At 36.2% G+C, this 17,129-nt stretch overlaps 1 protein-coding gene across 3 annotated transcripts in view; it reads right to left on the bottom strand.

Moving 5' to 3' along the window:
• The window catches only part of INTS4 (integrator complex subunit 4), a 122,578-nt gene that overhangs the window by 60,184 nt on the left and 45,265 nt on the right, over positions 1 to 17,129 (bottom strand). For all 3 annotated transcript variants that reach the window (XM_063092976.1, XM_063092975.1, XM_063092974.1), the window contains exons 8-10: positions 16,176 to 16,296; positions 4,696 to 4,767; positions 2,173 to 2,347 (exon numbers count right to left, since the gene is read on the bottom strand). In XM_063092976.1, coding sequence (XP_062949046.1) covers positions 2,173 to 2,347; positions 4,696 to 4,767; positions 16,176 to 16,296 — 368 coding nt within the window. The remainder of the gene's footprint in view (positions 1 to 2,172; positions 2,348 to 4,695; positions 4,768 to 16,175; positions 16,297 to 17,129) is intronic.

Genomic DNA, 17,129 nt, shown 5'->3' with positions numbered 1-17,129 from the left:
CCCAAAAGGATTAGAGGGAACAATCTCCAGATCTCATATAGGGCATATAATAGTTTATTCAGAAGAATATTCCTTCAGCAGTGGAGAAAAGTAAGCCCTAGATTAAATGCTGCTCTGGTCCCACCTTACAAAGCTTCAAAATAAGACCTGAATAAATGCATCCCAGAACAAAGACCCAGAATATTTATAGGAATAAAACAATGTTTGGTCCCGAATAAAGTGAAATTCACAATGTCTGGCATCCAGTTAAAAATTACCAGGCACTGGCCAGTTAGCTCACATGGTTGGAGCCATGGTGCTGACAACACCAAGGTCAAGGGTCCAGATCCCCTTACTGGCCAGCTGTCAAAAAAAAAAAAAAATTAACAAGCACACAAAGAAACAGGGTAAGATAATCCATAATGAGGAGAAAAATCTATCAATCAAAACCAACCCAGAAATCACACAAATAACAGACCTAGTAGACAAGAACATTAGGGCAATTATTATAAATATATCATCTGTTGACATGGCAAGAGGATAAACATGTTAAGTAGAGACATGGAAGACACTAAAAAAGACCCAAATCCTAATCAAACTTCTAGGGATAAAAACTACACTGAGATGAAAAATGCACTGGATCAAGAGATTAAAGTCAAATTAGACATTGCAGAAGAAAAGATTAGTGAATTCAAAGACAAAGCAACAGATACTACCCAAAAGGAAACACAAAGAGAAAAAAAATGGAAAAAAAAAAAAAAAGTAGAGTATCAGTGAGCTGCAGGATAACTTCAGTACCCTAATGTATGTGTAACTGGAGTGCCCAAAGGGCCATGGGGCCACAAAAACATCTAAAGAAATAACAGCCAAAAATTTTCCAAATGTGATGAAAACTATAAACTATTTGATCCAAGCAGCTCAACACACTGCAAGCACAAGAAACATAAAGAAAACTATACCAAGGCATATCATAATCAAATTGCTTAAAACCAGTGATAAAGGGAAATTTTAAAAGCAGATTGGGGAAAAAGAGACACATTATGTACAGAGGAATAAAGATAAAAATAACAGCAGACTTCTCGACAGAAACAATGTAAACCAGGAACCTATGAAGCAACATCTTTGAAAGACTGTGAGGAAAAAGATATATATATTAATCCAGAATTCTATTCCCACAAAAATATCTTTCAATAGTGAAGGTGAAAACTTTTATCAGTCATATAAAGGCTTTGTGGTGAGACGTACTTAGGTTTAAAACTTGCTTCTGTCTCTTACTAGCTGAGTGACTAATAATTTACTACTGTTATTAAAATCAATTTTTACTACCCATTATTAAGTGCTTATTATAAATAGGTCATGTATTATGCCTAGCACTTTATGTATATATATAATCTCAATTAATTCTTACAACTCAGAAAGACACTATTATCCCCATTTCATGGAAATGCTGGAATTTGAATCTAGATTGATTGAACCCAAAGCCCATACTCTTAACCACTGTATCATACTACCTGGGTCTCAGGCTCTTCTTTTTGTAAAATAAAAATCATAGTAGCTGCCTCACAGAGTGACTGTGAGGACTAAATGAGATAATGTATGTACAAGGATACTTCAAAAAATTCATGGAAAGTATATCAGTCCATTTCTCTTGCTTATGACAAAATATCTGAAACTGAGTAATTTATAAAGAAATAAATTTTATTTCTTACAATTTCGGAGGCTGGGAAGATCCAAGTCCCAGGAACATATATGTTGAGGGCCTTGCTAGTGGGTAGTGACTTTTCACAACAATACAGGGTGTCACATGGCAAATGGCTTGAGCAAAAGAGAGCTAACCTGCTCATTCACTCTCTATATTAAGCCATTGGGACCACATCCATTACCACATGAATAGATCAATCCATTCACAAGAGAACAGTCCTCATAATCTAATCACCTTTTAAAGGCCCCATCTTTCAATTACCACAATAGGATTTCCCACCTTCTTAACACTGTCAGAGTGGGGATTAAGTTTCTAATACATGACACTTTGGGGGATGCAACTCAATCCATAGCACAAAGACTCACATTATCTTTTAATTTTATGTTTTCACAGAATTTTTGAAGTACCCTTGTATATCACTCAGTATAATACCTGACACACAGGAGTCACTCATTACATGAGTACTATTATTATTATGCAGTCATACTTACCATACATCTCATCTTCTAACCCATGAACAAAAGCTCCGCAAGCTCCCGACTCAATCAAGTTCACAGCTCCCGTATCTACTTCTTCCTTGGGAGCATCATCTCCCCACTTTCTGCCACTGGAAAACTCCCCTGAACTGTAAAGTTCCTTGGCACGCTCATGTGCAGTACGTTTCCTCTGTAGAGGACAACAACAATTACTACTTGCAGGAGGTTTATGAGGCAACACTAAGGTACACCCCAAGAACATGAGAAGGTAAGGCATAAAATTGTTCTCTAAAGGTTATACTTTAAAAAAATTTCTCAGCAAATCAAAGTGAGACTAAAGGCTCACAAGTCTATAACAGCAGGCAGTAACCTTATAAAGAAGATGAAGATAACTAAAGAAAGCATTGTTCAGATCGGTAGTTATGTTTGCCATGGCAACAACATAGGAAAGGAAGAGCCAGAGAGGCAAATAATGGCAGCGCCCTTCCAAAAACCATCTTGGGTAAATAAAAACTGATGCTAGAAAACTATTTTTTTCAGTTCCAGTAGAATTAAGTCTTTATTTGGCAAAACTGTGCTCTACTTGAGCTACACTGTGTTCACCAAATTATCTAGTAAGTTCAATTTCCACACAAATTGATTAAGGGGAATGTACTGCTCAGAGAAAGTAAATATTCAGTCCACTTGACAGCTATGGTTCTCATCATAAATAAATGAACTGGCACCCCGCTCTACACATCAGCCTTTTATGAACCTTCTTGGTGTGAGTCCATAACCTCATGGCTAACCATCTGAGAGACACGGATGAGATATAGCACCTGAGTGTGCAAGGATGTGTGTTAGATCCAGCATTAAAGCTTGTACCTTGCGATATTTCTTGGAAAGCCTTGCATTACCCATCCCTCTCCATTCACCATGAGCATTTCCTTCTTTACATTTCCATCATACTACACACAAAGAATACTTAAAATCAAACACTGACCTCAAATCAAGGCAATGCCCTTCAGGAAAGCCATATGGCAATGTTTCATGAAGCACAGATGTCAACTTCATTACCATTGTTAAGAATTTATATTATGGAATAACTCAATAAAAGAAAAGAGCTAATATGCATGAAGATTATACTCTTTATGTGATTTATAACAGTGGAAAAGTCAGGAGAATCTAACTGTCCAGTATACTGAAAGGACTAAAAAGTGATGGCATGTCTACTTAACAGAATATTATGCAATCCATAAAATGCTAAGTATGAAATTGACAATATGGAAAAAAAAAAAAGTGCATGATATAGTGGTAAATGTAAAAAGTAGACTACAAAATTATCTGTATACAATGATTCAATGTTTAAAACATACAAAAGAAAAATACCTATAGTGTGAGAAATATACCAAAATGACCAAAGTCCTTGGGTTAGGGTAGTGAGAACATGGGTAAATTATCTCCTGTTTCCCTCTATTTATCAAAAAGTCTATAACTCTTTTTTTTTTTAACTGTAACAAAATTGATTGTACATATCTGTGGGGTACAGAGTTGAACATCAACACCCACATGCAATATGTAATGCTCACTTCAGAATATCATTATATTCAGGGCTGGCCCATTGCTCACTTGGGAGAGTGTGGTGCTGATAACACCAAGTCAATGATTAAGATCCCCTTACTGGTCATTTAAAAAAAAAAAATTATATTCAATAATATACAATATCATTGCTATTTCATGGCCCTTTACCCATTCCTCCCTCCCCTCTCCCTTCCTACTTCTAGTAACCCCAGTTGTCCTTTTGAAAGTTCAGTGTATTATTGGGAATGTTGTATCTTTCTTTCTTTTATTTATACGTTTATAATTTTAGCTCCCACTTATGAGTGAGAACACATGGTATTTCTCTTTCTGTGCCTGGCCTATCTCACTTAATATGATTTTCTCTAAGTTCATCCATGTTGCTGTGAATGATAATATTGCATTCCTTTTTACAGCTGAGTAATATTCCGTTGTGTACATATATTACATTTTTAAAAGCTATAGCTCTTTATTATCACTTTTACAGTTAAAAAATTAGGGTATAGTCAATGAATGTCTGTATCATTTTCTCAGACTCATATTTGGTCCTGACAACCACTTTAGAGAACCATTTCAGTCAAAGCTTAAGAGCATTCCATAAGAGACATATTGCTTCTATTCAGAGAAAGGATTTACTCACTCTTCCAATGGGAACTGCTGTTGAAAAGTAGTCCTAAGATGTCATACCATCTCACAAAATAAGACCAGACCTTTGTAGTTTCTAATAAATAGAAAGTTAACCTTACCTCTTCTTTGTAAAACACAACCTTTGCAAACTATTTCATTAAAATAATACAAAATTTAATGAAGTAGCTTGTAATTTGGTCCAAGTTACTAGGATTTTTAATTAAAATGTAATCTAGTCACTGTACATTAACTTAACAAATGCATGGGCTGCTAAACGAAATCAACACACTCAGCATATAGCTACGTGATGTTAGTTACAGAAACCCACTTTAAACAACAAAAAAATCAAGTTACCCTCAGATCTGACATAAGCTTCTTGTCAAGGGTCTGCTCCAAGAAATGAGAACTGACTTGCTCCATAGAACCCTGTAAAAAGAAAGAATCCAGGGCATATTAAACAACTTTTATGATTTGAACATTATCTTAAAATTCAAAGTTTGCAGCAAACTTAAATGCAAAAAGATAATACTATTCTTGATAATAAAGATGCCTATGGGTTCTGAATCATCAGGAAAATAATAAAAATACTAGCAGAAACAGCAGCAAACACCTAAATAGAGCTTACTATGTACCATGTACTGTTCTATTAGTTTTATAAATATATTACCTCATTTAATCCTCACTACAACCCTATGAAGTAAATACTATTGTTACTCCCATTTGAAATATGGGGAAAAGAAGGCACAAAAAGATCAAGTAACTCACTCAAGGTCACAAAAAGTAAATTCCAGAGATGGGATATAAACCCAGGCTCCAGAATCCTTTGTCTTTACCACTGCTTTGTACAGCCTCTCCATTCCTTTTCATTCCATTCTCCCCATTTATTTGTTCATTCATTCACTCATTCAATAAAACAAATATTTATTTAGCAACCATTCAATTATAAGCCTACAATTACCAGAAACAGAAATACAAAAATAAAAAGATATCACCTTTATACTCAATGATCTCATAGACTAGTGAGGGAAATTGACAAGCAAAGAGATAACTGCACTATGGTATGAAATGCTATATATACATTTACAAGTATGCTATGGGAACTGAGAGAATAAGCAGGATGGGGTAAAGGCAGGAAGAGGTATATTTGGGGAATTGGAAATCACAGTGCAAATGCATGAAGAGAAAATGCCATGTGGGAAACATTAAATGGTTTTATGAATGGAAAACAGGATGCGGGTGCCAAAAATAAGACAGGAAAGATAGGTAGGGCCTATTTGCCATGGTAGAGGGGTTGCCTTATTAATAATGATTAGATAATCTCTACTAAACACTTAATGAGCTCAATAATGTGCAAAATATTTTACCTTTATTTAAAAATTTTATTCCTCCAAATAATTCCATGAAGAACATCTTTATTATTCCCATTTTTCATATGAGAAATTGAGGTAGAGAGATTAGGTAACTTGCTTGTTTCAAGTAAAGGGGAATATAGTCAGATTCATACCTCATAAAAATCATCTTGCAGTAGAGTGGCTAATGGACCAGAAGGAATCAAAATGAAAGCAAAGAGACCAGTGTAGGAGGCTACTACAGCAGGGTCTAGATATTCTTAAGGAATGTATCTTAGACCTTCTCTAATTCTCAACTTAATAAACATGGAAATGCTTATACAAACTCGGATCTTTTCTCCAATCACATTTTCCACAGAAAATTACATGTTCTTTACCCAAGCTGAAACCTTTTCTACAACTCTAGGTGAATATTGCTATATTATTTTAACCAAAGTAATTACAAAACCACTTTTTCTTATCTCTAGGTGGTACACTTGTTTGTTACATAGATCTGAGCCACTGACAAATCTAACAAACATTTTTAATGCAAATATCGATTTCATGAATAAGAACTATAAATTTTTAAGATCTCCTAACTTTCTCACCAGCACTGGCAGTTGGCTATTTAAGGGATACTGTTTCCTCCACAAAGAATGAAAGTTTTAATGACTTTATGGTAAGTTACTCCATTCATAGTTCCCACTGCCCTCCTCCAATGCCTCCATCTGAGCTCTCTCCCAACACAGCAGCACAGAGGGTGTACTATTCAAACTCAGGCCACAAAATATTACACATCAGAGAAGGTAGGCCTCGCCGCCACCGGACCCCATCCACAGCCCAGGCGAGTGCATGCCGACCAGAGAAGCCCGAGACCCACAGCGACCACGTGCCCCAAGGCGCCAGTGCAACCGAGCAGGTAAGGCCCCACCACCGCCGGACCCCATACCCAGCCCAGGTGAGTGTGTGTCGACCAGAGAGGCACCCCCCCACTCCCACCCCCAGGCCCTCCACCCGCGGAGATCATGTGCCCCAAGGCACCAGCGTGACCAAGCAGGTAGGCCTAGCCGCCATTGCACCCACCCCACCCCGGGCGAGTAGGCGCTGGTCAGAGAGGCCCAAACCTTCCACCCACAGGCACTGAGGCAGCCGTGCCAAATTGGCAGTCCTGGCAGGATCCTTGCCACACAATAGTGTCCAACCAGTGGACTGTGAAATCTCTTGCCACAATGACTAAACATCAAAGGAAAGATACCAGAAATAATAAAAGTCAAGAAAGTACACCACCAAAGAGTAATAACTCTCAAGCTCTAGATCCTATAGAACAAGAAGCCCTTGACATGTCTGACAAGGAATTTCGAGTGATAATCCTGAGGAAACTAAATGAGATACAAGAAAACTCAGCTAGACAACACGATGAAACAAGCAAAAGTATACAGGACCTGAAAGAAGAAATGTACAAGGAAATCAATGCCCTGAAAAAGAATTTAGCAGAGCTTGAATTCATTGAGCTGAAGAATTCATTCAATGAAATAAAAAACACAACAGAGTTTAACCAGCAGGCTTGCAGAAGCAGAAGAGAGAACTTCTGACCTTGAAGATGGGCTGTTTGAAATAACACAGGCAGACAAAAAAAAAAAAAGAAAAAAGAATTAAAAACATTAAAGAAAATCTAAGAGAGATATCAGACAACCTTAAGCACTCAAATATCCAAGTCATGGGTTTTCCAGAAGGGGAGGAAAAAGGAGAGTGCATTGAAAACATATTCAACAAAATAGTGGCAGAAAACTTCCCAGGTATAGGAAAAGACACAGATCTTCAGATTCAGGAAGCTCAAAGATCCCCAAACGTATTCAACCCAAAAAGGTCTTCTCCAAGACATGATATCAAATTGGCAAAACTCAAAGACAAAGAGAGAATCTTGAAAGGTGCAAGAGAGAAGCATCAGGTCACCTATAAGGGAGTCCCAATCAGACTAACATCAGACTTTTCATCACAAACCCTAAAAGCCGGAAAGGAATGGGATGATATATTCAAAATACTAAAAGACAAAGATTGCCAGCCAAGAATACTCTACCCTGCAAGGCTATCCTTCCAAAATGAAGAGCAAATAGTATATTTCTCAGACAAACAAAAACTGCGGGAGTTCACTACCACATGACCACCCATACAAGAAATTCTCAAGGGAGTACTGGGGTTTGGTACCTGAAAAATAACCACCACTGCCAGAAAAACTCAAGAAAAATCAAAATGCACTAGTAAAATAAAAATGCTAACAATGAAGAGAAAAAAAAAGTTTATCTACAACCCAAGAAACCAACAAATACAGAAGACAAACAGTAAATCAGAAAGAAAGGAACAAAAAACACTTAAGACATCCAAACAAAAATCAATAAAACAACACTTTTCAATAACAACTCTTAATTTAAAAGGATTAAACTCCCCACTCAAAAGACATAGACTGACTGGATTAAAAAAAGTGGACCCAACTATATGCTACCTTCAAGAGACTCACCTCACCTATAAAAACACATATAGACTAAGAGTGAAAGGATGGAAAAAGATTTACCATGCAAACAGAAATGAAAAACGAGCTGGAGTAGCTATTCTTACATCTGATAAAATAGATGATGGAGTTTGGATGTGTTGTCCCCTCCAAAACTCATGTGGAAATTCGATCTCCAATGTGGCAGGGTGGGAAACTGATTGAGTCATGGGGGCGGATCCCTCATGAATGAATTAATGCTCTCTCTGGGGGAGGGGGAATTGATGAGTGAGTTCTCACTCGATTAGTAGACCCTGGCACCTTCTCTCTCTCTCTTGCTTCCTCTCGCCATGTGATCTGCTTGTACTGGCCAGCTCTCTGCCACTTTCCACCATGAGCAGCCTGAGGCCTGTGCCAGATGCAACTGTCTCAGAATCGTAAGCCAAATAAACCTCTTTTCCTTATAAGTTACCCAGTCTCAGGTATTTCTGTTATAGCAACACAAAATGGACTAAAACAATAGACTTTAAACTAAAAACCATAAAAAGAGATAATGAGGGCCACTACATAATGATAAAAGGATTCATCCATCAAGAAGACATAACGATCATAAATACATATGCACCCAATGTTGGAGCAGCCAGATTTATAAAGCAAACTCTATTAGACCTAAAGAAGGAAACAGACACTAATACCATAATAGCAGGGGACCTGAACACCCTACTATCAATATTGGACAGATCATCTAGGCAAAGAATCAGCAGAAAAACACAAGATCTAAACAATACTCTAGACCAATTGGACTTGGCAGATATCTACAGAACATTCCATCCAACAACCTCAGAACATTCATTCTTCTCATCAGCACATGGATCATTCTCCAGGATAGATCACATGTTAGGTAACAAATCAAGTCTCAACAAATTCAAAAAAATTGGAATGATCCCATGTATTTTTTCAGATCACAATAGATTAAAATTAGAAATCAATAACAAACAAAATTCCGGAAACCATACAAACACATGGAAATTAAACAACATTCTACTTAATGACATATGGGTCCAAGAAGAAATCAAGCAGGAAATCAAAAAATTTATTGAAACTAATGAAAACAATGATACATCATACCAAAATCTGTGGGATACTGCAAAAGCAGTACTAAGGGGGAAATTTATTGCATTAAATGCTCACCTAAGAATAATGGAAAGAAGGCAAGTGAACAACCTAACACTTCACCTTAAAGATCTAGAAAAACAAGAACAATCCAAACCTAAAGTTAGCAGATGGAAAGAAATCATTAAGATCAGAGCACAACATAATGAAATTGAAACCCAAAAAACAATACAAAAGATCGATGAATTGAAAAGTTGGTTTTTTAGAAGATAAATAAAATTGACAAACTATTAGCACAGCTAACTAAAAAAAAAAGAGAGAAGACCCAAATAACAAAAATTAGAAAGGAAAAAGGTGATATTACAACTGATACCTCAGAAATACAAGAAATCATTAGTGACTACTATAAACAACTATATGTCAATAAATTTGAAAATCTCGAGGAAATGGATAAATTTCTGGACACACACAAACTACCAAAACTGAGCCAAGATGATGGAGAAAATCTGAACAGACCAATAACAATAAAAGAGATTGAAGCTGTTATCAGAAGGCTCCCAACAAACGGATTCACAGCAGAATTCTACCAAACGTTCAAAGAGGAATTGACACCAATTCTCTACAAACTATTGCAAAAGACTGAAACAGAGGCAATTCTCCCAAACTCATTCTATGAAGCAAACATTGCCCTGATACAAAAACCAGATAAAGATACAACAAAAAAGAAAACTACAGGCCGGTATTCTTGATGAATACAGATGCAAAAATCCTCAATAAAATACTAGCTAACAGAATACAGCAACACACATGCAAAATTATATACCATGATCAAGTGGGATTCATCCCAGGGATGCAAGGTTGGTTCAACATACGCAAATCAATAAATGTGATATGCCATATCAATAAAATCAAACACAAGGACCTCTCTATAGATGCTGAAAAAGCATTTGACAAAATTCAACACTTCTTCATGATAAAGACTCTCTACAAGTTAGGTATAGACAGACAGTATCTCAACCTAATTAAAGCCATATATGATAAACCCACTGCCAATATCATCCTGAATGGGCAAAAGCTGAAAGCTTTTCCTTTAAGAACAGGAACTAGACAAGGATGCCCACTCTCACCACTCCTATTCAACACAATGCTGGAAGTACTAGCCAGAGCAATCAGAGAAGAGAAGGAAATAAAGGGCATCCAGATTGGAAAAGATGAAGTCAAACTGACCATGTCTGCAGATAACATGATCCTATATATTGAACAACCTAAAGCCTCTACAAAAAGACTCTTGGAGTTGATAAATGATTTCAGCAAAGCTGCAGGATACAAAATCAACACACAAAAATCAGTAGCATTTCTATTCTCCAATAGTGAACATGCAGAACGAGAAATCAAGAAAGCCTGCCCATTGACAATAGCCACCAAAAAAATAAAATACTTAGGAAGTGAGTTAACCAAGAATGTGAAAAATCTCTATAATAAGAACTACAAACCACTGTTGAGAGAAATTAAAGAGGACACAAGAAGATGGAAAGATATCCCATGTTCCTGGATTGTAAGAATCAACATTGTGAAAATGTCCATATTACCCAAAGTGATACACAAATTCAATGCAATCCCCATCAAAATTCCAATGACATTTTTCTCAGAAATGGAAAAAACTATCCAGACATTTATATAGAATAACAAAAGACCACGCATAGTCAAAGCTATCCTGAGCAAAATAAATAAAGCTGGAGGCATAACACTACCTGACTTTAAACTATACTACAAAGCTATAATAACCAAAACAGCACGGTACTGGCATAAAAACAGACACACTGATCAATGGAATAGAATAGAGAATCCAGAAATCAACCCACACACCTACAGCCATCTGATCTTTGACAAAGGCACCAAGCCTATACACTGGGGAAGAGACTGCCTCTTCCGCAAATGGTGCTAGGAGAACTGGATATCCATATGCAAGAGAATGAAACTAGACTGGTATCTCTCACCATATACCAAAATCAACTCAAAATGGATTAAAGAATTAAATATACACCCTGAAACAATAAAACTTCCTTAAGAAAACATAGGAGAAACACTCCAGGAAGTGGGACTGGGCACAGACTTCATGAATATGACTCCAAAAGCACAGGCAACCAAAGGAAAAATAAACAAATGGGATTATATCAAACTAAAAAGCTTCTGCACAGCAAAAGAAACAATTAACAGAGTTAAAAGACAACCAACAGAGTGGGAGAAAATATTTGCAAAATATACATCTGACAAAGGACTAATATCCAGAATATACAAGGAACTGAAACAACTTTAAAACAAAAAAACAAGTAACCCAATTAAAAAATGGGCAAAGGAGCTAATAGGCATTTCTCAAAGGAACATATACAAATGGCCCAGACACATGAAAAAAATGCTCAACATCACTCAGCATTTCGGAAATGCAAATCAAAACCACACTGACATACCATCTCACCCCAGTTAGGATGGCTAATATCCAAAAGACTGTGAATCATAAATGCTGGCGAGGTTGCGGAGAAAAAGAAACTCTCGTACACTGTTGGTGGGACTGCAAAATGGTGCAGCCTCTATGGAAAATGGTATGGAAGTTCCTCAAACAATTGCAGATGACCCAGCTATCCCACTCCTGAGAATATACCCAGAGGAATGGAAATCATCAAATCAAATGTTCATTGCAGCACTATTTACAATAGCTAAGAGTTGGAACCAGCCCAAATGTCCACCATCAGATGAGTGGATATGGAAAATGTGGTATATCTAGACAATGGAATACTACTCTGCTATAAAAAATGAAATACTGCCATTTGCAACAACATGGATCGACCTAGAGAAAATTATATTAAGTGAAATGAGTCAGGCATGGAAAGAGAAATTTCACATGTTCTCACTTATTTGTGAGAACTAAAAATAAAAAAATAAATATACAAATAAACTGGGGGGGGGAGGGAAGAAGACACAACAATCACAATTCCTTGAAGTTGCTACAACAAGCGAACAGATATGAGGTTGCTGGGAGGGAGGGGGGAGAGGAAGGGGGAAGGGAGTTTTCGGTAATGGGCCACAAGAATCAACCACATTGTATATTGATAAAATTAAATTAAATTAAAAATATAGGTATTTTACACATCACTACTCCCAATAAATTTTCAGTATCACTTAAGAATAGCCGAAGCTTTCCATTTTAAATCCACAAATGCCCGTAGCTCTATGGCATAGTAATCCACTTGAAAAATGGAGAGATCTAAATTAGTGCAGGCCTATATTAGTGGAAATAGAGAAGGGATGGATTTAGGAGATGTCAAGAAGATAAAACTAATATGAATTAATGACTCAATGGATATGGGTCATAGATAGAAAAAGAATTCCCAAATTCCTCTGGTTCATGACTTAGATGATAGCATCATTCATAAAAATATAGAAGGAGTAGATGTGGGCCAAAAAGAGAATGAGTTCATCATAAAGTGCATCTCACCAATCAGAAAAAATCTACATTCTTGTGTACTTTAACCAAGACAAATATACTCAGGGAAGACGTTGCCTCTCCATATGCACTATTACTACTACTTAACAACCTAAATTTATAACACTAAGAAAACCATTTCACTGGAGAGCTTTATTAAATGTCTCTGAAGTTTAGATACAAGATATATATATAAATTTTTTTTTAAAGATGACCGGGAAGGGGATCTTAACCCATGACTTGGTGTTGTCAGCACCACGCTCTGAAGTGAGCTAACCAGCCATCCCTATATAGGGATCAGAACCCTTAGCCTTGGTGTTATCAGCACCACACTCTCCCAAGTGAGCCACGGGCTGGCCCTCGATACAAGATATTTAACAAACAAATATCAAACTTGCTTTCAGAGCAAAAACTGCTCAATTAATATAAATAAGTCTATGCGCATTTTCTTTAGATTTAAGGCTTCTAGCTTCTATCCTATTAGGTGATTAGAAGAGAAGCAGAAGAACTACAAAAAAGATGAATTAGTACATCATACATAAAACTGCCATTAACTAGGACATCTGCATTTTCCCTGAGAAAGACCAGTACTTGGCAGACTTGGACAGGCACAAAAGCCTGTAATCTAACAGTCTGAATATGTTATACTATACTTTTTAAGGCATAATACATCTGGAGGCTTATAAATATGGTTTAACCCTTATTGAATAAGAGAAATTAAACATCCCAAGAAGAAATCATTGAACTAAAAGACTACATCCTAGATAGAATGTCAATTACCATGCTTAATTTCAAAGTAGTGACTGTATTCTAAATAGTCCCATGGATCTGCTTACTTGCAAATCAAGTTTCTTTGCCCCATTATGGCAGTTATACATAATCAAAAGCCAATCTCTTTTACATGGTTTTGAATTTTCTGATACAACCCACATCTGAAAATTTTTCATCCTGCTATAAGCTAAGAAGAATGGAAACTGTTCATGTTTTATGCAAGATGGACTTGTCTAAAGCCTTATCGTTTCATTTAAGTTCTTGCAAAACCTGCTTACGCTTTCCTCTCAAGCTTTATCTTCTCACGCATCCCCCATGCTGAACATTATGCACCCACCAAGACGTGCTAGTATTAGTATGCATGATATTATACTACTTCTATATCTCTGCTCATATTTTCTCTTTCCCTACTGTCCTACCTAGCTAACTCATATTTATCTTTCAAAACTCAGTTCGGAAATCACCTCCTCCAAGAAGCCTTCTATGGTTATGGTAGATGCTCTTTCCTATGAGTACCAGGTAATATAATTCACCAATTATTTATCTCAGCCTACAAGACTATCAACTATTTTGAAGAGAGAAACTGTGCTCAGCGTTTGTAACTTGCTGAAAATGTGGTCTAAATATCATATGCAGTTCACCTGCTCACAGGTTTGTATATTAGAGAGGTAGGGCAGCTTTACCTCTTAGTTTGCACAGAGGAACTAATAAAGTAGTAGGGCTTTAACTGCCCAACCACTGGTCCCAACATGTAACTGGACCCTCACTAGGAAGGGATTCCACATGGGCTTCAGATTATAAAGTTTTGAGGCCTAATCTGTCGTTTACTATCTGTGTGGTCTTGGGAAAATTACATCACCTTCCTAAATCTGTTTTCTTATTTATAAAATAAGTAATATAATATCTACCTTGAAGAGTTTAAAAGGACTAAAAATTACTTATAAAAAGTATGTATATAAGTAGATGTATGTACATATGCCTATATATAAGGAAGTGGGTGTATACGTATTTTGAATGTGAGAGAGAGAGAAGAAGATTATGTGTGTGTGTAAGACTAAAAATGCCTATCTTAGTAGGCTAGGAACTCTATAAGTATTATCAATTATTATTAGTAGTAGTAGCAGTAGTAGCAAGATTAGATTGATTATTACTTACTACTGAATATGAACATAATTACTTACATAATTTAAAGCTTTTTAAGATTTAAAATCATGAAATTATTTTATGAAGCACCTGACTGAAGCTAGAGTCATCCAAGCAGAAATCCTTCAATATACCATTCATTATTAATACTTAACATAAATTTTAGGCCCTATGGGGTGAAAATTTTGAATGATCCTGATTTAAAGATTACTTTGCTAAACTGCCTACTCAGGTGAAGATGCTATATCATTACATCATTAAATTATCCCTCTAAAATACTGCCCCTTCCTCCACAGAGTTCATGAAGGATGCTGAGTAAATGCTAAAAGAATTTGATGAATGAGTGGACTGTTCTGAATTTTAAAATATTCATAAACCAAAACAAAGTTTTAAAATGTGAATTCAAAAATAAAATTCAATAATAGCTGGCTTGTTTAACACTATTCTATTATGGACAAGCAATAAAATTTACAAGCAGGAAATGCTGAAATCATCCATATTCCTTATTATTCCACAAAAATGTTTCACACAGCTTTCAGCAATTTTGCCCTAAAAAACACTAATCATAGTATTAGGGCCATCACTGGATCTGCGTGTAGTACAGTCAGGTCTAAAGCATTCAGCCAACAATCTCACCAAAAGTGCCAGAGCTAGAGGCCCTCAAAAGGGAAATGTCCAAAAGAACCTCAGATTTTCTTGCTGTGAGGTTTACACAAATTTTTATAGATACTTAGATGTATATATTTATGTACTATAATTATAATCCTCACCAACCCCACATAGTAGAGTACTTTACAATTTATAAACATTTTCATGGATAGCATCTCATTTGAGCATCATGACAATCCTGGGAGGTAAACATGAGATATTAGAACCTCACTTAACAAATGAGTTAACTGAGGCTAAGATCAAATGACATGTCTATGGTAACGGAGATACAAAATAAGGCTGAATATCAGGCTGACACTCTTTGTACTATAAAACAGTTCCATCCCTGAAAAGTTAGATTTTTTTTTGAATCCTCAAAAGCAAGAGATTAGGAAAATACCAGGCTAAAAGTCAGAAGATTAGGATCGAATCCCGCTCTACAATTTTCTATCTTTATAAACTGGATAATTTACTTAACTTCTGAGAGCCTCAGTTTTCTCATCTGGAAAATGGGGATAATAGCATCTACCTTGCAGGATTACTGTGAAGAGTAAATGAGAAAATGTATGCAAAGGTCCTCCTTGTTAATATACCTAGGACACAAAAGGTGTTTAGTAAATGGTAGCAACTACTTTTATTACTATTTTCCTTTTTCTTTAGGCCTTGACTGTCTCACGTTAACAAGGTTAAATAGGATTATCTTTAAGATTCTTTGTAGTTCTAAAAGACTATTTCTCTATCGGAAAGTGAGCTATTTCTTTCTATATTAAGAAAGTCTAGGGTTTCTAAAAGTGGGTCAACCCTCTCCCTATCTGTAGTTTCTCAAAATGTTCTAACTTCAAAAAAAAGAGAAAATATAACTTACTAATAGCTTTGCAGCTTGAACTCGAACCACCCAGGAGCCATCACTGACCATATGACAAATTTTTCCAAACGCGTCATCAATTAAGCGAATTTCTTCAGTAGAAGAAGGGATTGGGACAATGCTAAATTAAAGGAAAAAAAAGAAACCGAAACCACATATGACAAAACATGAGCCTAAGGCTGCAGGTTCAATAAACTGAGAACAATCAATGAAAACTGGCACACATGGAAGTGATAATTGAGTAGTTCAAATCCTAGAATTATGAAATATATTTCAGAATAAACAAATCACTCTCAGAGTATGAACTAACCCTTTTAGTTGCACTGCAAATTTTCAGTGTCTTGAATAAAAGTATGTAACCCACCACAGGTTCCAAGATACCAGAGTATCTTGTAGCTATCACAGAGTATTTTATATCCTTAAGTTTATTATCTCCTGTAACTGAACTGCTATAAGCATGGTAAATCTCAGACTAAATCAATATAAAACATACAGTTAGCCCTCTGCATTCGTGGGTTCTACATCCGGGGATTCAACCAATCACAGATCAAAAGTATTTGGGAAAAAAAAAACAACTGCGTCTGTACTGAACATGTACAGACTTTTTTCCCTTGTCATTATTCCCTAAACAATAACAGTATAACAGCTATTTACCCAGCATTTACATTATATTAAGTATTATAAGTAATCTAGAGATGATTTAAAGTATACAGGAGGATGTGCATAGGTTACTATGCCATTTTATATCAGAAATTTGAGCATGCATGGATTTCAGTATCCTCAGGAGGTCCTGGAACCAAGCCCCTGCAGATGCAGAGAGAAAACTGTACTTGCAAAACTGCTTCTAAAAGAAGATACAATTTCCAATTAGTCTTCGTGTGTATGTGTGTGTGTATACGTCCTAGAAAAACTACAAATGGAGCCTACCCCTAATAGTTTATTAACTTGTTCTGG

Source organism: Cynocephalus volans, chromosome 4 (genome assembly GCF_027409185.1).
Source record: "Cynocephalus volans isolate mCynVol1 chromosome 4, mCynVol1.pri, whole genome shotgun sequence".
In the NCBI taxonomy this organism is placed as follows: Eukaryota; Metazoa; Chordata; class Mammalia; order Dermoptera; family Cynocephalidae; genus Cynocephalus; species Cynocephalus volans.
This window is presented reverse-complemented; position numbering and strand designations above follow the sequence as displayed.